We start from the raw sequence: 25,823 nt of genomic DNA, 5'->3' as shown, positions 1-25,823 counted from the left end.
GACGGTAACAACTGACGAATCCAATCTGTAGTTTACTATGGAAATATATAGTATTTTAATTATGGAGTAAGAAATTTGTATATTATGTGGATAGGAAATTGATTATTTAAAGAGTGGTGAAAAATCTGAAGTTTAATAGTTTGAACCATAGATAGTAAACATAACACAGCAACACTTTCAATAACAAACATACACTGACATACATAACCTGAACCTGACTCTTGATACATATGAAAATTAACAATATTATTCAACGATATAATTAGGAATCTTTTGTAAGTTTGAAAATATTATAAGAAATGTATATATTCATCCTTTCCAAGTGTGTATAAGAATTTAAGGTTGGTGGAGTTATAACAATTTTAATACTCAACAATAAAATATGAATTTACTTAAAAATTCTTAATTTATATTGTGACAAATCTTTCCTGGAGATTATTTGCAGTTCAAATGTCTTAGGATGTATGTTGGCACAGATCACACCCAAAAGTTCAAAAGTGATTTAATTAAGTCCAGTAGTTGTTTCAAAATTTATATCGTTCATAAATCAAATGATTTCAAAGTGAGTTAAAAATTAGAGAGTTTAATATCAAATTAAATTCTATTTTAAATAGAATTACACGGCTTTAGTTCAGCGGGAGTACGATTATCTTAAAAGTAGGACTTCTGGGTGTCTAAGTAGAATTACTTCTCTTTATATTATGTTATATACACAATCTAATTGAAGTTCAGTTTTATCAACTTTTGCAACAATATAGTTTGTTTGGCTAGAAATCTCACGTATTTATAAGCATGTAAGCAAATTTATACTGGCCGCTTAAGCCTTGAACAATGGCGACACTGCTTAATTATGGCGTCCCTAGCTAAGCAATTCTTAAATTGGCTTATAATTGACATAACTGCTTTAAATCCAAGTAAATATTACTTACAGTTCGTTAAGATATTTAGTTGTAACAATTTCATTAATGTACACAACCGACGATACCCTAAACTCATATTTTTAATAATTTTAATTGTTCAGGCGTCAGGCCTTAGCCTACACGTAGTAACGCCAAAAATCACACTTTTTTAAGTTACTTCCTGTTCCTGTGTGGCTGAGATACGTGTATACCCAATATATATGGTTCATAACATCCTTTCATGGCCTTTGGTTACAACAATACGGTAAGGAACTAGAATAAAATTAATTGAATTTACAAATTAAACAGATGGTCAGAATAAAAAATAAACGGTAAAAAAAAATTAACGAAAATTACAACAATGCAGATGAAAGAAAAAAAAATATTAATATTATTAAAGTTCCACAGATGAAAAGTTTATGGTTGTAATAAGGCGAAATATTTACTAAACATTCATAGCAGATATCTTAATAAACACGAAGATGTCTGTGCTATCACCATGTAATAGTACAATGGGCTAAAAATAACCACAAAATTTTATTCATGCAAAACAAAAATAAAGGAAGGGGGAAAGTAACCTGATTTAATCACCTCTGCATCCTCTTCGTCCATGATGTACAGCCGCTCCTGCCTGTCGCGACGCACCGTGTCGAACGTCAGCTGGACAGTGACTGGATCGTTCGACGTCTTCGTGCAGCTGAGAAGAGTCTCCATGGTCCACCTCTCCTTCGTCTTTCCCGACACGCTGTCACGTTCCTTCACGTGACTGGCAGAACAAAATATTTCCACCCTCTAATTCCTCATTTAACAATTATAATTTGTGCCAGTAATAGATATTCTACGAGGGCCACGGTTTGTAATGTATTTAAGTGAGGCGAATAAGAAACTATGAGAGATGTGAAATATTTGTTTCCATCATGTTGGTTGTGTGGGTTGGGAGGAATAGTTCGGAGGAAAATGGCTCAGCGAGCTAGCGAGTGCGGTAATGAGAACAGGTGCTCACTAATCTAAATCAACCTACATTCATCGAACTCCGTGTGTTTTGAACACTGATAGTGTCGCAAGTGCACGTGTTCTCCGGACATTGCGACAGTAATGAAACACAAAGAAACAGCGGGTATCTTCCTTGTTTGAGATGAATTACAGTGGTACAATTTATGGAAACGGCCACGCTTGTTGAGTGGCCAGATGCCTTCCAATAAGGCAATCCAGGTTCAATTCCTGGCAGGGTCTCACTCAGATTTTTCGTAAGTGGGAGAACAGCTGTCTCCTAAAACTCTGCTCCAGGTAGTAGGCTTCTGAGAATCTTGTTTAATTAAATTTTTTTTTTTATCCAAATCAAATATAAATCAAGTATCTAACTATTTACTAATATAGAATATTTTATGAATAAAATTTTAAAATACAGTGAATTCTATTTTTTACACTTCATAGATGCAAAATACAGTAAGTAAAAAAAGAGAGAAATGTACATATGAAACCACAATAATGTGGTGTCACATGTAAAAAAACTGACAATGAATTTTTTAAACTGGGAAAGTTTCAATTTGCTTCAGAATTTTTTGATCAATCAACTGATTTTATACGGAGTGTATAAAAATTCATGTTACAACGCTTGAGGGTAGAAAGCTCTTATTATTTGCAACCATTTTTGCCAATAAACATGTTGCCGGAAACGTGTAGTTAAGCCCCTGTAGCCCCAGAAAGAGTCAGCGTAGGCAACCCGTTGGACTTTGTGCGAGACAGACGATGCTGTGGTGAATTACGTATTTACGACGCCAGGCAGCGCTCGAGAGGACTGTACGATGTCGAATGCTGACCCCCGCCCCTTTTTACTTCCGTTGGTGGCGCCCTCACCTCTTTTCTTCCGTTCGTGCCGTGCCATAGCACTGCGCAGCATGACATCGCAGTGTCGCAGTGTGTTTTGATATCACTGGTGGTCTGTCGTTGACTGTTCTGTCGTACAAGCAAACTCGTGGTGTCATTTCTTTCACTGTGGTTCTGAAAAGAGTGACGTTTCAGTGGAGCTCAATGGAGTACACGTTTAGTGAGTACACGGACATGCTGCTTGATTATGGGGAAGCTAGACAAAATGGACGAGCCGCCCGTCGACTATACGAAGAACGATATCTGGGTCGTAGGATTCCAGCTCACACCATGTTTGCAAGACTTACTCAGCGAATGTGTGATACTGGTACATGTGCCGTCACAAGACCAAATGCTGGTGCTCCACGCAGGGTTCGTACTCCTAGTTTTGAAGAAGATGTACTTCAGAGATTTGAGGAGAGTCCGGATACAAGCACAAGGGCAGAAGGTTCCGATATGGACGCTGACAAAATGGCTGTTTGGCGAGTTCTTCATGAGCAACTCTTGTACCCGTACCACCTTCAAAATGTGCAACACATGGGTCCGGCGGACTATCCTCTTTTCATGACCTTTTCTCGTTGGTACATTCAAAGAGTATTGAGGAACCCCGAGTTAGCGGTTTTATTCAGCGATGAAGCCAAGTTCACTCAAGACGCTATTCTCAATTCGCACAACAGTCATGTTTGGAATTATGTCAATCCGCATGCAACGTTGACGGCGTACTCATCGGGCCTTTTTTTCTTCCGCCACGACTTACCGGCGCAGGATACCTCCACTTCCTTCAGAACGAACTACCAGGTCTTCTTGAAGAGGTTCCATTGCATGTCCGACGTATGATGTGGTACCAACATGACTTGGCACCACCTCATTTTTCCCTGCAAGTGCGAGACTATTTAAACCAAACATTTCCAAACCGATGGATTGGACGAGCGGGCCCTGTCGCATGGCCGCCAAGGTAACCAGACCTAACCCCGTTAGATTTCTTTCTGTGGGGTTACGTAAAAGGGCTTATCTACGCTACGCCAGTAGAAACAGTGGAAGAGCTTACACAGCGAATCATTGAAGCGTTCAAAATCATAAGGTCGACTCCACACATGCTCCAGCGTATCCGTGAAAACATGATTCGCCGTTGCCACCTCTGTGTCGCTCAAGGTGGGCGTGTTTTTGAGCCGTTGCTTTAGGCTGTCACGTTGTAAAAACGTATGCAACAATTTCAATGTTGTGAAACAAAGCCGAAGCTGTGATTGATTTCAGAGTGAAATTAAAATATGTGCCATGATTAAAAACGTTATTTCTCTACTCAAATGCCCGCACATCCACAACATAACACTTTACAACGGGTTGCCTACGCTGACTCTTTCTGGGGCTACAGGGGCTTAACTACGCGTTTCCGGCAACATGTTTATTGGCAAAAATGGTTGCAAATAATAAGAGCTTTCTAACCTCAAGCGTTGTAACATGTATTTTGATACACTCTGTATGTATAAAAATAAATACAGTATTTGTAGAATTTTTTAACTACAGTCACAAATTATTTTTTACATATTTAAAGCATATACCTATGTACTATGTTAAGAAAATAAATCAAAATTTCTTAATAAATCTTTTTTGACTTTATACATGTTACACTATTGCATTTTAATTTTTCTGTGAATCAGTCCCACCTCCAGTATGTAAATAAAAATAAATTATTTGATTTGAAATGCTAAGTTGAATATCAAATTATTTGTGAATGCCAAATATTTTTTGAATACTCACACACCACTACAGGCAGGAAACTTTACATGGAATTATTTATGTATCAGGTGATATACTAATGATGAGCAGAGAACAGTTCAATGCTTGAATTTATTGGTTATCTTCACGTGCTTCAGAAACTTCAGAAAACGAACTCTACATGATCATTAGGGACAAGATTATATGGTCAATTGAAATAAAACTGAAATAACAACGAAAAGCACGTCAATAAACCATAAAACATAAAAATTCAAGTTAACACACCACACAGGACAAAATGCAATTATAAACCATGAAACTAATCAGTGTTTTCAATCAAAACTTGATCCTAAACAAATACCTAATCTTTTAAATTTTAAATTCAACGAAAGCAATTTTTTTGCATCACATTTGTACCAGAATTTGATGAAAAATAATTGGAAAAAGTTGACTTTTTAAAATCTTGCAACTGTTATTAGTTACCTATTTTTATATTACGACCTTAGAACATTTTTTAAACACAGAAACACTTAACAGATTTATTTTATTTTTTCCCAAAAATTAGACATGCTTATTAAAAATCATTATATTAAAAAAGTCATCATGTATCTGTCAAAATGACACTGTTTTGGAGAAATGAGTATCATGAAACATTTAAGTTTCATATTTGTTCAGCATCATATATATTTTTTTTTTTTTACTAAACATATTTCATAAAAAATAATAACAATAACATTGAATTCTTTTGTTTTAAAAATGAAATAGCATTTTTTTAAGAGCTTAGATCAGTCTTCAACTGTAAGAAATAATGTGATGATGGTGTAAGGGATGGTATACACTCAAATAAGTCGTTAAGTAGGCCATAATACCGCTGCCAATATTTGTGTTTTTCGTTGTGTTCATAAATAAACATACATACAGTACTGAGTGCCACGAGTATGTTGGTTTTATTGCAGTAGCTGGTATGAGTTCAAAAAGGAATTTCTAAATAAAGATCATAAAATTGGTATTAAATTTAAACAATTTTTTTACAGTTCAAGCAAATATCAATTGTGAAAAAAATAAATAACATTGACTGATATAAAAGAAGTTATATAATATATACATTAAATCTAAATAGGATGGGGTTAATATTATTTTCAGAAAATGCAAGGGCACAAAAATACAACAATGCAAGGGCACAAGAATACAACAATGCAAGGTAACTACTGTAGTTAAAACACACAAGTCCAAAATATCATCAAGCTCACAACTTAAACTGCAAAATTGTAAAATAAATATATATATATATATATATATATATATAAATATATATATATATATATAAATATATATATATATATATATATATATATATATATATATATATAATATATATATATATATCATCAGGTTATTTTTTTTAAATTAATGGTTTGTAAGAAAACATGTATCAATTTTATTAATTTTATTTTCCCTTTACTATTTCACATTTTCTTTTTGCAACTCTTGCATTCTTATGTTTTTCGCTTAGTTCATAAACAACGACTTTCCTACAGCTCTTTAACCACAAATTAATTAATTATGAGGGATAGGAACCGAAATATGACATATTGGTTTAAACAGTTTTTATGTCATAACATATATTTATTGTTTAATATTGTAAATTGGGTTTCATTAAGGCAGAGATCACATTAAGAATTTACCATCCCCACAGTAATATTACGTAAAAACCCCAGTGACCTTTGACAGGAAGCAGTTGCATAATGTAACTAAAGAGTAAGTGTTAACTCCGCCAAATAATTACGCATTTTGAAATTCATGTAGAGGTAAATGGATAATTCTCAAATTCTCGTTGAAATTTAGTCCAAGACTAGCCAATTTATATGGTGCTACTTGCATCTCTCTTGGTGAAGCTTCTGTCCAGTCAAACGTTTAAATGTCATGGTGTTGTCTTTTTCAATAGGAAGAGTCTTGCCAAATTTATGTTGGGCAGCAACTCCAGTTAAGGATGTAACTTCCATAAATTTTGGTTTGAGTAATACATGTGGCTAATTAATTTGGTACAGTAGCAACTCCCATCTTATTCCAATAAGGTTGAGGCGGAACTTTAAAGTTTTTAATTGTATTTGAGCATTGAGAACACGTTACTATCCTACTGACTGAAAATAATTCTGTAAGCAAATTAGCACGCTGTTATGAATAAAGTAATATTTTGCATACAACATGTTACATCTGCCGAAAAGTTAATAAGTATTCAAAATAGTTCAACTTCTAATATATTTCTTGAACGGTGTGCTGCTTGTCTTAAATTATTTAATCGTCTGTCCCTTTCTTATGAAGTTTCATCAAGCACACTCTGTGAGAAATAATTAAGTAATGCGCTTAATTGTTGTGATCGCTGTTCATCATATTCATTGGCTAGCCGCTCATGAATCAAATTAAAATGATAAGCACATTCTTCCTCTGATTAATTAGAAAATTTCTCGCAAATTTGACTATGCAGATTATCACATTATTCCTCTGTTTCTTGGGCAGTCGCCTGCGAATGAAACTAAGTTGAAGAAAATTGCGTTCATCATCTGCATTTGTTAAATTATCGCATATCATGGTAAAGCTAAAGCGATGGTCACGATCTTCTTGACTTTCGTTTCTAAATTTATTTAACACATAAACTCTTACACCCGACCAACTATTTTCTCACTCCTGTGTACTCTCATTTTTATATATTTAATATTTATGTTACTATTTTTTTCAAAGCGTTTCCGTCTCTCATCTTCAGTTTCAACTAGCCGTTGTATCCTCATTCGAGAAATGTCGTTACAAGGTCTACCCATCAATAAAAATTGAAAAATAAACAACTTTTTAAAAAACAAATGGCTTCAAAGTACACAAAAGTAACATAATTTCACTATTAATTTTGAAGTCGGTGCCTAGTATAACATAAAAATTATAAATCTTAATTGTATAACATTTTATATATATAGCCTCCCTTATTTATCGCAAACACACACAACCAACAAAAATAAAGACTTAAAGCTATGACTACAGAGCAGAATACTGGAAATCATGGCAACCCTATGCCCGCACTCCTAGCGACAGTTGTTTCCCAACTAGCATTACAGATGATTTTAAATAGTCGTTGAAATTTAGTGACTATTAATAAAAAATATAGTGTACTTTTGAATTGAAATTTCTTTGGACTCGATGAGATTAAAGTTTCAATGCCGATATTTAATGCAACATTTTCTTCGAACATTTTTTGTGAAACGTTTCTAATGTGAACAGGGCAGAGAATATGTATTTGTCCAAATACAAATGAAGATAGCACTAGTATACGTAATTATTAGAGCCAAGATTTTACGGTTTTATTTTTTGGGAAATTTTGTCCTAAAGTTTTTGAGATTTCGTCTTTATCGTCATAAAAATTCGGATTTTTTTGGTATCGCCTTTATGATTTATTTAGGAGATTTAAGATCAATAATAGTAAATGTAATTGTAATCCATTTTATTAATATTTACAATTTTTGCTCAAAGTAAATTAAAACATTGTTCAAAGTAAATAAATATTAACGTCGTAGATTGTGTATTAGAGGAAAGTATAAATAAATTTCCCGAGTATAAAAAAGCTATCCCACCACAAAGTACAATTACCGCAACTGTGCATTATGAACGTAACTTAGGACCTCATAATTTTGGCATTATTCTTCCCATATTTGGTGAAGGTGCATTTATATACAGGTGCCAGTATTTTATTTTGGTAAACATTATTCATGATTCATGAGAAAGCAACCATAGTTAGAAGTTCAGCATTCTCAGGCAAAAGAGATCTTCTCCGGTCACTGACAATGACAGAATACTTTGAAAATGACCTTTCAGTATCAAAATTTCGATGTTGGTAACCACATTAATTTGAGTGCATCTACAGCAAACTCAGGAAAGTCCATTTCAGTTGACACAAGAGGTTCACTATGTCTACATTGGCTGTGTGTGGTTTTTGTAGTTCACTGTTTACAAGCTTTTGAAGGGCCATATAACCTGCTGCTATTGCAGTTCTTGGCACATTTTGTAGGAAAGGTAGAGTATCAACCATTTTTGAGAACTTTTTGTCTTCTATGCTGACATTCCCAATATTTTTGGGGTTCAGCAGGGCATCAGTATCACGAAAAAGTGCAAGAGAAGGATCACTTGAGACAAAATCATGTAGCTTTAGTAAGCTAAGCTGTGATGTCTGTTAGAACTGTTCTTTCAAGGCTGCAGACTGAACACTTCATTTTTCTCAGTAACTTTTCAACAGCCTCTGGAAAAATTCCTTTTGTTAGAACTTCCATTGAAATTTGAAGCTTCTGAAGCTTTGAATAGAGGAGGTGGGCAGTTGGGTAGGAGGATCCCTCCAAAACGTTTATAGCACAATTTTCAGTGACAAACACACACTGAGCTTAAAGGGCTTGTATCTCAGTTTCTTGCAATCCGTTTATGAATTTCACACCAGCATTATTTTCTTCACTCAATTGTTTGAAGAAGCTAACAACGTTATGCAGGTGATCAGCCAGGTAGAAAACAGCATGAAATCACATGTTCCATCGTGTCACAATGGGCATTGGAAACATCTTCACGTTATCTTTTCCATTCTTGTCTCTCAAAAAGTTGAGGTAGGCATGCCGTCTCTTTCGTGTGTTCAAAAAAGCATTTTTTACCTTGATCACAAAGAGGTTTAAATCCTACAAACTGTTCTGCCAGATCTGCCCTACCAGATTGATTTTATGTGCCCAGCACTGCACGTGGTACACATGTTCAACAAATATACCTTTCAAAGTGCTTGCAGATCTGGTCATATATCTAGCACCGTCAGTTACATATTATGCAACTATGTTTTCTTCTTTGATTTCATACTTGGTGCATATGTCAATCACAGCTTTCGAGCAGTTGACAGCATTAGCAGCTTCAAGTACACATGATGCTCCAAGTAAAATGCTATGTTCTGCCCCTGGTTGCAATATCTGGAAAAGAATATTGAACACACAGTTATTTGCTTTATCTGTGGTTTCATCTGCCATAACTACGACTTTCTGGTCTGCCACTTTTTCTCTGATCCCTGCCTCTATCTTTTCCCTTAAAAGAGGAATATATTTTTTCTTATCCAGTCTGCACTAGGTATATCACCAGCACCACTGACATGTTTTGCTAGCCATTCCCTAAGTTTGCAGTTGTCCAGTTTCTCAACAGGAATTCCAGCCGCAATAAATGTTTCAACTGTTTCCAGTACAAATTAATCTTTTTGTTCCTTGGCTCATTTTAGTACTGGCCCTGCCTCATCAATTGAGAGCTGGCGTTCTAAAGTTTGTTGCCTTTGCTTCCCATTTTTGTGTCTCTCTGACTGAATGTGTTTGTTTAATGTATCTTTCCTTTCAAACTCTAAACGACAGTCACAAAATTTACACATCAATATTTTACTACCACTCACGTAAAACCCTTCTTTTGAAAATTCTGCTGCACGTGCAGCCACTGTTGGTTTATTTTTAGGTCTTTTTTGGTTTGTTACACAATGTTGCTAACCTTTTCCTCAGACAGCAACACAGAAAAAAAATCCACAGTAACTTAACGAACGTAAAAAGTTTTAAAATTTAATGAAAATATAACTCAATTTATGTTGCAGCACGGTAAATACGTCACAGACGCTGTAAAATGCATTTTTTTTATGTTAACAAAAATAATGTTGTTTGATGCAATCATGCCAATACATGAAACATTAATATTCTTTTTTCTTAACACATGCGATGCGTGCTGCAAATCATCAAGATTTTAAAGTTTCGGGTGCTGCGGTACACTTATTTAGTCAGAAAACGATAAATTTTTTTCCTGGCTTTTAAATAACGTTATAAAACACGCACGCGGAAAATTATTACGCTCAACACAAGTGCGTTTGCGTCGTGTTGGCTAACGGTGTCTATTTACAATCTTCGCATAGCGGCGGCACTGTTTTTCTAATGTGTGTATATAACCAAAAATGAAAAAAAAATATTATCTGTGTAAAAACTATGAAATATTAAGGTCTTCTGTTAGAGTTATATATTGCACAAGTGTGTTTGAAACGCCTACAAAGATAGTTGTTCCAAGAAATGACATAAACAAGAATTTGTCACCTAACTGGCGATGTTATTGTTATGTATTTCGTGTTCCTATGGTACGTAATCTATTTTTCACATTTTGGTGGTGTTAACACTCAATATTGTTTTATTTCGTGTTATTTCGCGTGCGCGAAAAAATCGTGGCTCTAGTAATTAGTTGAGGTTTGAAATGCCAGGGAAGTTTCACTTCTACCACATGTACAGAGTAGCATGCAATCTGTTTTTTACTTTGCACCGACTTCAAAATTATAAAACAATTAATAATTGCATAATAAACAATAAGTTCCTAATTACAATACAGAAAAAAATTAAGTATTAATTTTTTACATAAAACATTTATTTTTTGCTTTTTAGTGAACTTGTTACTTTTGTGTACTATTTTGAAGTCTTTTTTTTTTTAAGTTGTTTATTATGAATTATGTTTACTTATTAAGATAGCATATTATTAAACACATACAACACACATGTTTCATGAAACTTATTTCACCAAAAAAAATTGATGATGCACTCTAAACTATAAAAATTAATTTGCAAGCACTCGTTTGAAAAATGTACCCGCTAATGTATAAATAAGTTACTAATATAATTTTTAAGATCAAAAATGAGTAAAATAAATTTTTCTAATCTACTTCATATATACATTTTTTGTAAAAACTTCATGCTGAATACATTACATTCATTGAATTTACTATATTAAATATTACATTTTTGTGGTTTCAGTTTTGATTACAAATGCTGATTAATTTCCTAATAGTAGTTGCATTTTTGGTCTTTACATTTTGATTTATATGCTGTAGTGACATGCTTTTCGGTGTTATTTTCTCGTTTTATCGCAATTCACCATATAATCTTGTCTCTAATTATATAGTATGGTTAAACAAAGCCAAATTTTGAATTTCAAATGACAGAAAATTGTTTTTGCCAAACCACTGTTAAAACAAACATGGCATATTTATGTTCCTAGCTCAGATTTAACAATACTATAACAATTTCTTAATTTTTCTACAAACCTATCTGTCACAACCAAGAACAATTCGTCCAAGATATCGACCCCAGGTCGATGTTTCTGCACGAGGTAGAGCTTTACATCTGCTAAGTCTGGAGAAAAACAAAGTTAGTGAAAACACTGCACATAACGAAGAATTCCACTAAATTAAGAAATATCCATTACAGAAAGCTAAAATCATACAAAAAATCCCTGTAGTAATACATACTTCCAAAGAAACCCACGAATTTCTACATCATATGAATGAAAACTGTCTTGCAGGGAGAAAAAAAATTCTAATGAAAATTACATATATGCAGGGTTTATAAACCCTGCATCTATAAATTTACTACAATAAAGGCAAAAATGCAATGTTAGCATTACCCAAATATCAACTTCTTGTATTTGAGCCGGCATTTCCCACTTCTGTATTTGAAGTGAAGTGTTGCAAAAGAGACCAATTTGTTTGTAAGACCTTAATTATACGATAAAATCAAAAACCAAACAAACTTGAATATGTATTACTTAAACTTATAAAGGTGACAGAATATACACTGACTTTGAATATTAAATATTGTATGATCTCAAATACAAAATGATATCTAGTACAAATATGGACATAAATTGGCGTAGAATGTAAGACTGCCCTGAAAAACATGCATAATTTGAAACTCAAATACAGGGTCACCTTAAGCACTTTAAATATTATTACTTACTAATTAGGCTTGGATTTTTACTTCGTATTTTAGGTGCATCCTTCAAACTGTTTGCAACTTGGAATGCATAGAATGTGTTTTATCATCGGATTAATAAAGTATAATCAGGCACTAGTTTTACAGTTTCAAAAATTACTGATAATCAATGAGAATATTGACAGAATCACTACTGGGTATGAATTTTATGACATGCTCGAACTCAGTCCTAAGTCTGAATAAATTTCAAGTTTATTTTTATTTATCTTTTCTGGTGAGTTCTTGATGTTACCATATTTACTCACTTAAAGGCCCCCCTTTTTTTTCCAAATTTTCGACTCCAAAAAAGGGGAGGGGGCCTATACGCGAATTTGGATGGAAAAATAGATTTTTCTTTTTCTCAGGTACGAAAAACTAACATTTAATAAAAGCAAAATTAAATACCGCCACAACTTATTTAAACGCCAATTAAATTTTGATTAAATGAAACAGCTGGCGGAACGACTGGCAAGTCGTGCGTCTTTGTTCTAATGAGGAAGGGTGGGGGAGGCAGCAACGCGGCAGGAGGGAGAGAGAGGCAGCGAGTCCGCAGGGGGGAGAGGCAGCGCTGCGGCAGGGGGGGGAGAGGCAGAGACGTGGCTTAACCTCCCTCCTGCCAGCTAGCCAGCCAACCAGACAACACTGTCGGCCAGCAGCACTTGCTGACTACTTAGGTACCTGCTCCACCCACTTCCCTTCCTTCTTCATTTCCCCTCTTCTTCACCGACAACACTGCACATCAACACAAGCGTGCGAGTCCAGCTTTCGTTATCTTTATGTCGTTTGAGATACGACTAACTGTGTACGTCTGGCATGCCTCATGACAGTCCTACTGAGAGCGGACAAACTGTAATACCAGTCTCTTTATCACTGCCGCTTACAAAATCACCTCCCGCCGCTCACAATACATGGCTTGCTGTTTGATGCATGCCAAGCTGCCCTGCCCTCAGATAAACCCAGAAAAACATGTTTTTAAATTTTTTCTCAAAAATGTTTACAAAACAAGGAGGGGGAGCGTATACGTGGGTGGGGCCTTTACACGAGAAAATACGGTATTTATTAAAATTTGTTTTGTATTACTCTGGTCTTGCCCCTCTTCTAACATTCATGTAACTATACCTATTATCCCAGGGGTTAAATCTGGACCTGTGCAGTTTCCCAATTTTCCAGTTTTAGTTTTTATGAAATACTCCCCCAAAACCCACATAAAATCTTTGGTTTCTTGTTTGTGTACTTCTGTACGTTTCTGTAACTTCACAATCTGACATTAACACATTTCTGTCCCGCAGGAAAAGAAAACAAATTGTTTTAATGTTACCAATGTCTTACAATATAAAAACTTGTAAAACATTTACACCATCCAGAATTTTTTTATCTGGCACAATATATAGGATTTACTACTACACATATTAACTTAGCTGGTAAGACTATTTTTTGTCATTAAACAAGTTCAAAACAAAATATATACACATCATTTGCAAAAAAAAACACACTGATACAGCTGTACACTATTAAGAACAAATCACATCACTATTAAAACTTAGATTTTTACGTTGTATTTTAAATGCATAGAGCATGCATCCTTCAAACTGTTTGCAATTCGGAATGAATATGTGACTTATCATCACATAAAGGAAGTATGCATACATAAATATACAACCAGGAACAATTTTTACAGGTTAAAAAATTACTGATAATCATTAAGAAAATTGACAGAATCACTAATGGGTATGAATTTTATGACATGCTTTAACACGGCCCAGAAAATGAATAAATGTAAAGTTTTTTTATGTCTTCTGGTGAGTTTTAATGTCATTAATATGTACTTAATGTAGAATTTCATAACAAAATACACCAAAAGGCAGACTTCACGCCGGTGTGCCCACGAAACATGCAACCCCGCCTGTTGACCCAAATAATTTTAAGAAATAATTGGGGTGTATCTTGAAATAAAGTGCACTACGCAAGTTATAGAAAATTTTGTTTCTGGTTTTGTAAACACTAAGTGCCCCGGATGGTGCTATCCCTAACACAATAGGTGGGGAGTGGAGTGAAAGAAAGCCCTTGGAGCCTGGCTGGCTGAGGAGCTGGTACACTGACCGAGCACACCAGCCGCATCAACACCAGGGCCATCGAGAGTCTCTCTGGCAGCAGCCAGCCTGGCCACCTGCCACACAGTTGCAGTGTGGCAGGGCAGCATACGAGAAGGCCGCCTACCTGACTTTCCCACCTTCGAGTAGCAGTACAAAGAAGGCAACAGGTTAGCTTCAAACTATTTTTAAAAATGATGTTTTAGGCTAGTGCAAAGAGTATAATTTTCTTTTCTGTGTTATTGAATAGTTTTAATAACCATTTAATGACCCAGTAAGAATGGCAAACCTCAGCGATATTTTTAAGTTTATCACTTAGGAATAAAACCAGTTTTTTTTTTATTTATTTAATCATAACCAGCTCTAAAATCTGAAAACCAGTGTTCTTGAAGTAAGTTGAACCGGAATCAAACCGACTCAGAAAACAAAGATCACTAAATCTTTACCATCATCTGCCTCTTCCACTGGTTCCTCTTCTTGTGACTCTTGCAAGGGCGCCACCTGCGGTTCTTTAGGCACAGCTGTTTCCAAGCTAGGTTCTTTCGGTTGAAATCTTTCCAGCGCCGATTCCTCGGGAGTGGGAGATTCGGGGACAGCCCCTTCGCTGGCAGCAACGACGTGATCGTCACTCACCTGAACATTTCCCACAGCTCTATAAGATGCATTTATTCATGGTAACTGGTAAGGGACCAAATTTAATTGTGAATTGCGATAAAACTGAAATAACACCGAAGAGCATATAATTTCACCATATATCACAAAAATGTGTGTTAATATACCATATAGTACCAAAATGCTAACAAATTAATAATTAAATTAATCAACACTGTAACAAAACTTAACTCAAATCACAAAAATATAATGTTTAAATTTGTAAAATTGAATAAATGTATTTTATCATGAAGTATAAAGTTTGTACCAAAATAGTGGACTAAAACGATAGGAAAAAATAGATTTTACTCTGTTACATCTTACATCTCTTAACTAATGTTTACATCACTGACGTAAGAACATTTTTCAAACACACCAATCTTTGCTGATTTACTTTTACTGTTCTGGGCAATTCCGTCTTAGACATGCTTGTTACAAATTATGTTATTCTAAAAATCTGAAAAATGCATCATGTATCACAGTTGAAACTATACTATTTTAGTGAAATAAGTATTAAAACCTATTAAAAACATTTTAAATAATACATTACAGTATATGAATAAAAATCAAAATATGGAAATTTCTTGTTTTAAAAACCAAACTGGCTTCAAAATTTTCCATAAAATCTTATTTCTGCTTACACAAAATGCAATGTGAAAGTTAGTTGCACCAGAGGCCACGAAAGCAAGCAGATCACTAAAACGTTTGTGTTCCTCTCGTATCGTTCAGGAAGTGGTTCCTCAACAGCACATCAGGCTCAAGTGACGAGGGGAATGGGTTCGATCCCAACACCCTGATGTGGCTTCCATCAACAAGCACCGAGTCATACCCAAGCTGCCTTGCGGGGCCTGCCCTACTGTGTCCCAGCCCTGCACCAGGATAGTGATTTGTGTGTCAGATATCACTACACAGTGATCAGCCATTTTTCAAAATATTATTTTAAATAAAAATCACACACTGCAAAGAGAAAATTATAATAGCAGAAAAGGTAGAAGAAAAACTTTAGGTTTTTGTTTCATGTATTTATTAATATTCTAACACTGTAATAATAACACTTAAAAAAAGAACCCTTCAATAAATTAGTTCCAGTGCTGTCAACTTCCAGGCACACCCATCAGTAATCACATTTAACCTAACAATAGAAGGCAATAAAGTTTATTCCAAATACTAGACTCAAAAAAATATTAATTATTTAAAATATTTATACAGTAATGAGCTAATTGATTCGTTAAATATTTTAAACACTACAAAGGTCTAAACCCAACTTAATAAAAAACTTAAATAAGTATCTCCTTTGATATTCATGTTAAGAATTTTATGTTTGCCTTATTATTAAAATTGGAAAATGCAACTATTGCATGCTTGGATTCTTGAATCTCCTTGAGTATAAATTTATTATTTTATTTTATTTATTATTTTATTATTATAGCACTCTTAAGCATATGAACTAAATTTATCAAATCAGATTGTACTAATATTATTGTTCAAGACACACTCAACAGCCAACCAGAAATATATGCGAGATTTATCATACAAAACGCTGATATACAAACATCATTTCTCACGTGATGAACCGTGATTCCGTGACTAGATGTCAAAATTAGTAACAATCATGGACTATCCATATTACTTGACAACAATGTGGTTCATACTTTTTCAAAAGACTGAATTGCTGTCTCAAGGCAGGAGGCACTGTGCTGTGTTAATCCCTACATAGAACAACCCAAAATAACCTAAGGAAGTAAGAGCGAGGACTCACCAGGTGGCCGACCACCGGAGCTTGCCCCGGGGAGTTCAGGCCGGTCTCTGTCTCCACCTGCATGCCGTCGTCACCGGCTCCCAGGCAGCCGCGCAGCGCACGGCCCAGGTCAGGCAAGGCGGCGCGCTCTATGCCCAGCACGTCCTGCAGACGCGAGCCGCCCAGGTGGTGCAGCCAGTCGTCCTCACCGAACCTCTCTCGCAGCATCTCCACCTGCTTCTTGACCTCCAGGTGCTCCGTCGAGAGTTCTGTGAAGGGTGACAGAGCAGCTCACACTTGGTTCTCAGTAGAGTACAGCTGGATTAAACAACCTCTTCTTAGCGTGCATGCACACTGTTATGAGGGGCTTACGCCACAGTCAGAAGCCGAGGCAAAAATCCTTCAGGAAGTGTCGCGATAAACAGTGCAACGCCACAGACTGAGCACATCGCAACGCAACTGAGCAAACGCAAGGGCACATCGGCGACAGTTCTCTATCCAGGGCAGCACCACAAAATATCAAGACACTGCCGACAGCACATTCTCCCCAAGGTATGAAATAAGCAGAACCAGGTCAAGAAAGGTGCTTCCGTCCTTGGTCGACCACCTGCCCCCATCGCCCCGAGACAATAGATCTGGTGTATTGTGATGCAATCATGAGCCATAAATTGTAATATTCTCCTGGCTCATCTTCAGACTTAGTATTATTTAAATAAATATTTTTTGTAATTTTTCTGTAGCTTGTTACAGACTATCAAAATTTTATCCCAGTATTGTACTCTCCTACTTAATTTTGTCTCTGGCCGTTTCATCCACGGGCTCCCACACCACTCAAGTCCTGATTAAGCATCGTCTCATGTCTCCCCGCTCCTCGGCACGTACGCGAGTGAAATTTCGCACCCCTCAAGTGCTCTGCGCACGTCCTGCCACACACTATCTTTGCTTCCATCAGCACTCCTAGGCACACCCGTAGCTCAAGCTACAGTTGACCGAAGCAACTTTGGTCAGGTTCGCCGGCACAGGTTACAGTCGGTCCCGACACGCCTCAGGAGTCCTGTAGGCGGCCTTTCCCACTACGCAGCACTACCCCCCCCCCCCCCTTCCCTTTTCCCCTCTATCCATTCCAGATCCTTCCATCTGGATAAACCCCCTCCCGGTCTCTATAACAGACCCCAGGGCGGCAAATGGACAGCTTGCGCCATCTCCCGACGGCACGGCGAACTAAATTACCTTCTCTTAGGCATCGGAGCGAGCGCTCTGGTGGCCGCGACCATACTTAATCTAAGTTCCTTTCCTCCCCGACAGAGCTCGCACCTTTCGCTAGTCCCCCCCCCCCCCCCCGCGGGATACCTTGCGTACCAACACAGAGTCAGTTCCTGTTGTCCCCAACAGAGCGCTCTGCTTTGCATCTCTTAGGCCCCTTTAAGTTAGTCAATTAGCCCTCTTTATATCTTTTTTTTGGAGGGCGGAGCAAGTACTCCGCCGGGCTTATTCTAACCAATCAGAGGCCACTTCTCCCACTCCCTAAGACTCCGGGCCTCTCGCTCGAACTTAACTTCATGTCACCTGGAAGAGTGACAGATTCTTCCTTCGGCGGACACCACGATAGCATCTCGCGCCGGACTCGCATCGCCCGCGCCGGACTCGCATTGCCCGCGCCGTTTACGTATTCAGCCGCCGCAACCTAGCTAAGAGATGTGATCTCTCAAGTTCGGGAGTGTTCCCTAACATTTTTTTTTTTATTCTTCTGGTTGGCTTTTTGCCATTAGTAGCCAAGTAGTAATTTCGCATTATGTTTTGCGATGGTTTATCGCGACTACTCGCGCCGCCTCCCTTCGGGGAGTGACTTCACTTCACTTCACTTCACTTCACTTCACTTCAACCCCAGATCGGTAAGTGGAAAAGTCAACGTCCTGTTTGACAATTGTTGCCTCCCGATTATCCTTTTGCCCTAACTTAATTAGTTTACTATTCTTGACCACTGGATTCCCTTTTGGTTCCAGTGGGGTTCAAGACTTGAGTCAAGAAATGTTTCAAGACTCGAGTGAAGTTTCCTTTCAAGACTTAGTCTGCCAAATTTACGCTGATCCTTCGGAGATTGAAGCCCAGAACCTCCTAATTATGCTCCGCCAGTGAACAGTCCGCTACGCAACATTTTGAATATGTACTCCTGCACCAATCAGAGCAATTAATATTTTTTTTATAAAATTGTATTAATGTTAAAACTATTATGGTTATTTTCATAGTCTCATTTATGAAATGTATCATAAAATTGTAACTAATGACTTCAAATGGCCCAGGCCCCCTTTAAAATAATTAATTATTGATTCCAATAATGGTAATTATGTAATTTCAAAGAACATCAAAATAATATAATGCAGATCTTAACTAACAATAAAAAGGGTAAATTTTAAGCAAACATATTGGTTTTTCACTTCAAATACGATCCTCCTTCCTAGTTCCCTTTGTGAGAACTAACTAATATTTTTGGTTGCTCCCTTGTGTCCTCTGAGTAAACAGTAGTTACTGTTTCGCCCACTTGATGCAGCTTCCAGTATTTTCAAAACCATAGATAAAGTTTCTTTAACTACACAAGGGGCACAATCAATAGTCAATAAAACTTACATTGCACGGAAAACCAGTCGTTATACAATCCATAATAGGTTATAAACATCAAGACTAAGTTTTATAAATGTCCACAGTCTTGTTTTTGTTCTGATAGTTTACTTTTGGCTATCGCCCCGAGACCCTGCATCTAGCCACCCCAAAGCTCGAAAGCATCAGGCGAGGTCTCCCACCAAGATGTTTCCACTGGGCATTGAACCCTGGACAGGCACAGTTCCTTCTTCACTCGTTCGAGACCACTTAGCTTCGCTGGCAAGAGGTCAAGCAAGATCGTTTTACTTGCCAGCGTCATAGCAATGACGCGTCTCCAGAACGACGGCCGCATTCAAATGCAAGCTTGGATCCAATCGTCGTAACTCTGCCATCACCGCTACGGCATCGTATCTAAGACGGCTGGGTAATCAATAATATGCATAGGTTGGCAGTAAATTGTATGAATGAAAGTTTTTTTTTGGCAAATGGTGTATCTGCTAGCAATTTAGAGCCAAAAAAAAAACTACCAGAACAAAAGCAAGACTGTGGACATTCATAAAACATAGGCTTGATGTTTATAAACTATTATGGATTGTATTACTACTGGTCACTAAGAGTCACTAAATCTTGGGAGGAAATGCTTTCTGTTTGAAATGTGATAAACCAATGGTGTATCATAACCTGCACTGCTCATATTAAATCAGCAGCATTCTGGTGTATATTTAACCTTATCAGTGCACATATTTCAATTTTACAAGCAAAATATTTTATCACATAAGGAAAGCCAAAGAAAAAATTTGCTGTTTTTAAAAGTTCTGAAAACAACATGTTAGAATGTGTTTTAAACTTAAATTTTATCAATAATAATTAACTAATGTGACATTATCTTGTTTTTAAACTTAACTGATTCTGTCTGAACTTTATTTTTAATGATTTAATATGACAACTTAAGACATATTGCCTGTAGATTATTATTAATTTTTTATAGATGGCATGTTTGGCAAAATGAGTATTGTGCAGTTAAAAATAATGAGAAAATAAGAATCAATGTGACTTATTCACACAAAACATAAAATACTATACATTTATGCCACGTAACTATTAGCGGAGATTCAAAGTTTTTCAGAGCCCAACATAACCTTTTTAGATCCATCATATATTGCGTCTAAATCATTTCTTAGTATAAAGGATTGAGGCAAAACATTACATTTGATGAGAATATATATTACTGAGGACGTTTGAAAGAAATATTTCCTGTATTAAATGAAAGTAAGACACGTAGGCTGTATGGCACTGTTAAGTGAATGCTATGTACGATGGTGCGTCATACTGACGAAGCCTTAACGAAAGATGATTTTCAATCCATGCTCTCTTTTAGTGGTGAAGCAACATACTGATGATGCATCATCCCTATGACAGGTGAAAAAGAGAACCATACTTGCCTTACAGGTACTTACGATCAGTCATGTAGAACAGAAAACCAAGTAGGTTCATATATTAATTCTTCATAACCATCCTTGCAGCTCTCTAGTCATATCTAACTTATATGATACATTGCATAGTGTCAATCTGTTGTAAAATGATGTATATCTGATGTACAACAGATGTACATCTCATAAAAAAAATACCTTAAATCAATATGTCTCTTGCTTTAATAAACTTCATAAGTTATAGTATATTTGTGAAAACATAACAGTACATAGTTTTCTTGGCACATTCATTCAATGATTGAACATGCAACTTACACAAATTCATTTTCTGTTTTTCCGCAGCTAAATAATACACATAAAGTAGCTTCTACATTCCCATTTCCAATTCCCCGCCATAACAAAAAAATCCAAGAATTAGCAACAAATAATCCAAGATGACGGGTGAACTGAGCCGAAAGGCACCCAAGCTTGTCTGGTTTACTGGCACTCAAATATCAGTAAAAAAAAATTTTCACTAAGTCTCACCCAGGTGAGAGCTTGGTGATGCTTCCCTAGCTGCTTTTCTCTCTTCTGCGCCGAGTTGCTCCGATATCACTGCCACTCTCATCCGACTGGCCTTCTTGCCGCGCTGCACCTTGGCCAAGCCACTTGCGACAGTTGTTGGCTGAGCACCTGCGGCCAACCACAACATGAATACACATGACGCCAACGACTTTCAAACAGAGGCAAACATCACAGCTAACACCAACACCTTAGATCATTACTTTCATGAAAATTACAAGAACTTCTGTTTTTAAAAGATTATTTCCTGTACCGAGTATTTCCAAAAAACTTTGACAAGCTGAAAACTCTTCTAAAAATAAATTAATAAGTAAATTGTAGTTAAAAGTGTAAAAAAAAGAGGAAATAATATATTTATTAATTTTAAAAAAATTCTATTTTATGTGAAATTCCTGACTGTACTGTAAATCCCCTATCTATGGGAAACACCTATTCTATGGAGAATCCTACTCCTGTGAGGAAATACCAGTAAACATCTTACATCGCTGCTTTCCGCAAAGTAAAAATAAAATTACGAAAATACAATTTTCCAATACTAGAGACGTTCCTGTATTTACCCTGTAAACAATGCTAATAAATTCCTACTAGTTTCTGAGAAATGACAGTTTTTATCTCACATTTCAATATCTGTGCAATGCCGCTACCACCGCCATTAATTGTTTACCCGTTGTGTCAGTTTGTGTGTTTGTTCTGAAGAACTTCAAATATTGTGAATGGTCAATTAGTTAAGGTTAGCTACATTAAAAATACTTTCAAATATTGTGGACAGTTGGTACTATAAAATATTGCTTATGGTTGCTTAGGAATTACGAATTTAAGATGTAGCTATACTAAATATTTTTAAGTATTTTTTACATCACTAATGTAACCTATGAATTAGTCGCTACTATGTGATTTAAAACACTACTTTAAATGAAATGTCAAAAAAAAATACTGTCTTAATTCAATATTTGGACAAAAAACCATCAAACAGAAAATATAAACTTTAATAGTATTTTCCTACAATTGCAATATGCCGTCATATTAACTACTTTCATTATAAAACAATACAGTTGACATAAGTTTTCTAAAATAAACACACACACCGACACGGGTAAACAATTAATGGCAGCGGCACTGCACAGATATTGAAATGTGAGATAAAAATGGGATTTCTCAGAAACTAGTAGGAATTAATTAACGCTGTAGTCAGGGTAAATACCGTGTTGGAAAATGGGATTTTCATAATTTTATTTTTACTTTGCAGAAAAGCTGCGATGTAAGGTATTTGCCGAAATACCCTTTTTGTGGTTGAGTCTTAGTCGGATGTGCAGATTTATTGAACTTCAGTTCTTTGATGTTATAACTTTTCCGGTTCAAAATGAGTGGCAGAAAGTGGGATGTTGTATGGCTTTCATTTGAACATGCTGAGAACCAAAATAACTAATGTAATGGAAAGACCTGGTTTAAACCAAAAAAATAAACTGGTTTAAAACAAAAAAAAAACAGGTTGTTTGCTTTTTAAAAAAAAACCAGGTTGTTTGGTTTTTTTTAATGTTTTTTTTTATAATCCTGCCTGGGAGGTGATTCCTCTAAATAAAATAAGACAAAAGGTATACTCATCAGTAATTACATTTACTTATGGATTCAAAAAACTACACATAAAAGTGAATGCAATAAATTTTTTTGCCAAATAGGAAATAGGTACTAAACTATACAAAATAATAAACACTTTCTCCCATACAGTAATGAGCTAATTCAACAATTATTTATTAATAGTTAATAAATTAGACTGGTTTTAAAACAACTTAATATTTAAAAAAAACTATAATAATTCCTAAAATTTATGTTTTTGATTATGCTCAGGTACTTGGATCTTCTGGATGATTAGTTTATTTAATATCACATTTAATAAGCTTAACTAGATTGAATCAAAATTGATTTTACTATATTTATTGTGCCAAATTGCAGCAAACAGCCAAAACTGGTTATACGCGTATAATTTATCGATCAAAATGCTAATAAAGATACAATATTTATTTTTATTCATCAAGTTTCTCTGTTTCCATAGTAAATAAATATCATTTTGTAGCTCTATAACTGGATGTCCAAAACATAATAATTTCGTAAAGTTAGCAAAACTTGGCAGTACTAATAATATTATCTAACACTTTTATTTTAATAAAAAACTGATGTTCTACGGGTTTATTTATTTTTAATGGTGCACAACTCCATTGATTACCAATTAAGGGAAGCCCTTTCCCGTTTCCTCCACCCATGCATTCCACCATTGCTCCATTGCAATCTCACCGCCTCACTGCCTCTAATGGCCTTGTTTTAACAAGACGTTAAGGTGGGGGTCTCATAGGAAACCTTGATTTTTTTTCTTCTTGTCATTACTATTAGTTAAAGGCTGTTTCTTTAAATTTAACACTACACCTCATTGGCATTTGTTATTCTGTCACAAATATTTCCAACAATATTTTCCTAAATGGTGTAAAGAATTGCACAAGTGTTTGTAATTGTAATCATTTGCGCCATTTTGTTAAGAGAGTTTATCACACTTAGGAAATCTCTCTTGGAAATATTTGTGACAGAATAACAATTGCAAGAGAGGTAATTGTTATATTTACAGAAATAGCTCGTAACTAAAACTAATGACGAGAAAAATAAAAAAAGTCAACATGGCATGTGAAACTCTACCATGAGATACATTCAAATCAATTTTTTTTTATAAAAAAATAGCTGTAACTGACTAAATGGTTTTATTCAAACTACATGTACTCAACCTTCTGTCGACTCAGGTGGCCGCGAGGGGGCAACCACCTCTTCCCCGTTCACGGCACTCCCGAGCCTGAGCCTCTCCAGCTTCGAGAGTGGCATGCCGTCCAACACAAACTGCAAAATATTTAAAACATTTTTGAGCGACAAGACCAACAACCAGCTGATGGCGAATCGCAGCAACGTAACTGGCCGCATCTTCCAGGAGCGACCTGCACCCAGCGCAATAGTTACGGCACCATCTCCACAGTCAGGGCGGGTTTTCTGTACAACGTGGCAAATAATATACACCAAAAAAAAATTCTAAGCATGATAAATATTTGTATTTTCATCTCAGATTGGTTCAGATGATGAATAGAGCCAAATACAAAACAGCATTAATGTCAACTATATAGCACGTCACTACGCAAATGATAAAACAAACTGTGTGTAAACGAGAAATGCAACAAATTGCTGCATGACATTTTGCATTTCTAAGAGCATATTTTGTTTCCCGTCATAAACAGTTAAAACTATAACACTTTCACATATCAATCCCAAATTTTCAAACAGTGCAACCTAAAGTATGCAATTTCCTCGAGTCACATTCCAGTAGCTAGTGTGATGTCGAATCGCTCTCGCGAGCAATCACATGACACTCACACTTTTCAAGTTTTCGAGGCACACTAAGTTCAGTCTACTGTAAAGCACCTTGAGTAGTCGATCCTTGACCATCCACTAATGGGAGACCCATTGCATGTACCAGTCCTCAATGAGCCGAGAATTCGGGGACTCTCGTGTGTGTGGCGAGTCGGACGTCACAGTGATGCCAGGAGTTTCTACGGGTTCTTTGTTTTGTTTGTGGGCTGTGGTTGGGTGGTGAGCTCACACACCTCCCATCAAGGTGACTAGAGTGCAAAACCCGGCAAAGTTGAGCAAAGGTTTTCTCGCAAGTGGGAAATGTGGTGGACGCTGCCACACGCTGTGGTTTTACTAGGGCTACTCTCCTTCTCAGTTCATTCCGTCAATGCAACACTTGTCCCATCATCTCTCATCAGCTAAGCGGCCCTGACGAAACATAGGGTGGTAGGGGGTACAGCCCGCTCCATGCGCCAGGTTGGATGGACCGACAAAACTGGTGGGGCTGCTCATCACAATTTCTGTCCCAGGCAAAGGAAAGCCTAGATCCGACCCTGATCGAGATATAAAGCCCTTAACGAGAAACCTCCTTAATACAAATCCTGTTAATACGAAACTCTCATTAATACAAAGTGTTTTCACAATTCCTTGAAATTAAATAGGAATAACAGTGCAGATTAATTTTTTTTAATACAAAAGTATTGTATTTATTTAATACAAAATTGTTTTTGTTCCAAAGGTAAACAATTGCATATAGTACAGAATGGTTGACAAAAATATCCCAGGATAGGTAATGTAAAACCATGTGAAGTTTCAACTAAAATAATACTGATGCCATTACTTTAGTTCAGTGTAGGATTGGGGTGAAAAAATTAGAAATTACATGTTTTCCATAATGATGGTATTTATTTTTGTAGGTAGTTTCCAAACCTTTGCTTTATTCTTTTGTCATAAATCTGCTTTAAATAGCACAGTACAAAATGTGTATATATTATATATAGTAATAGTAGTAATAATAATAATAATGTGCTGTATAAAATTGTGTGCAAGTTTTCGTGTGTCATGTATGTGTA

At 36.1% G+C, this 25,823-nt stretch overlaps 1 protein-coding gene and 1 long non-coding RNA gene across 5 annotated transcripts in view; one reads left to right on the top strand and one right to left on the bottom strand.

Annotated features, from left to right (window-relative positions):
* The window catches only part of LOC134527690 (serine/threonine-protein kinase 11-interacting protein), a 101,829-nt gene that overhangs the window by 73,478 nt on the left and 2,528 nt on the right, over nt 1-25,823 (bottom strand). For all 3 annotated transcript variants that reach the window (XM_063360594.1, XM_063360595.1, XM_063360596.1), the window contains exons 3-8: nt 24,141-24,249; nt 21,337-21,483; nt 16,805-17,052; nt 14,841-15,027; nt 11,599-11,686; nt 1,491-1,665 (exon numbers count right to left, since the gene is read on the bottom strand). In XM_063360594.1, the coding sequence (XP_063216664.1) occupies nt 1,491-1,665; nt 11,599-11,686; nt 14,841-15,027; nt 16,805-17,052; nt 21,337-21,483; nt 24,141-24,249 (954 nt within the window). The remainder of the gene's footprint in view (nt 1-1,490; nt 1,666-11,598; nt 11,687-14,840; nt 15,028-16,804; nt 17,053-21,336; nt 21,484-24,140; nt 24,250-25,823) is intronic.
* LOC134527692 (uncharacterized) lies at nt 10,224-25,004 on the top strand. Of its 2 annotated transcripts, none has more exons than XR_010074245.1 (3): nt 10,224-10,644; nt 14,343-14,564; nt 24,156-25,004. It is a non-coding gene; the product is annotated as an uncharacterized LOC134527692 (long non-coding RNA). The 2 variants fall into 2 exon arrangements; XR_010074246.1 differs by lacking the exon at nt 24,156-25,004 and adding an exon at nt 15,775-16,855.

Source organism: Bacillus rossius, chromosome 1 (genome assembly GCF_032445375.1).
Source record: "Bacillus rossius redtenbacheri isolate Brsri chromosome 1, Brsri_v3, whole genome shotgun sequence".
NCBI classification, from domain to species: domain Eukaryota; kingdom Metazoa; phylum Arthropoda; class Insecta; order Phasmatodea; family Bacillidae; genus Bacillus; species Bacillus rossius.
This window is presented reverse-complemented; position numbering and strand designations above follow the sequence as displayed.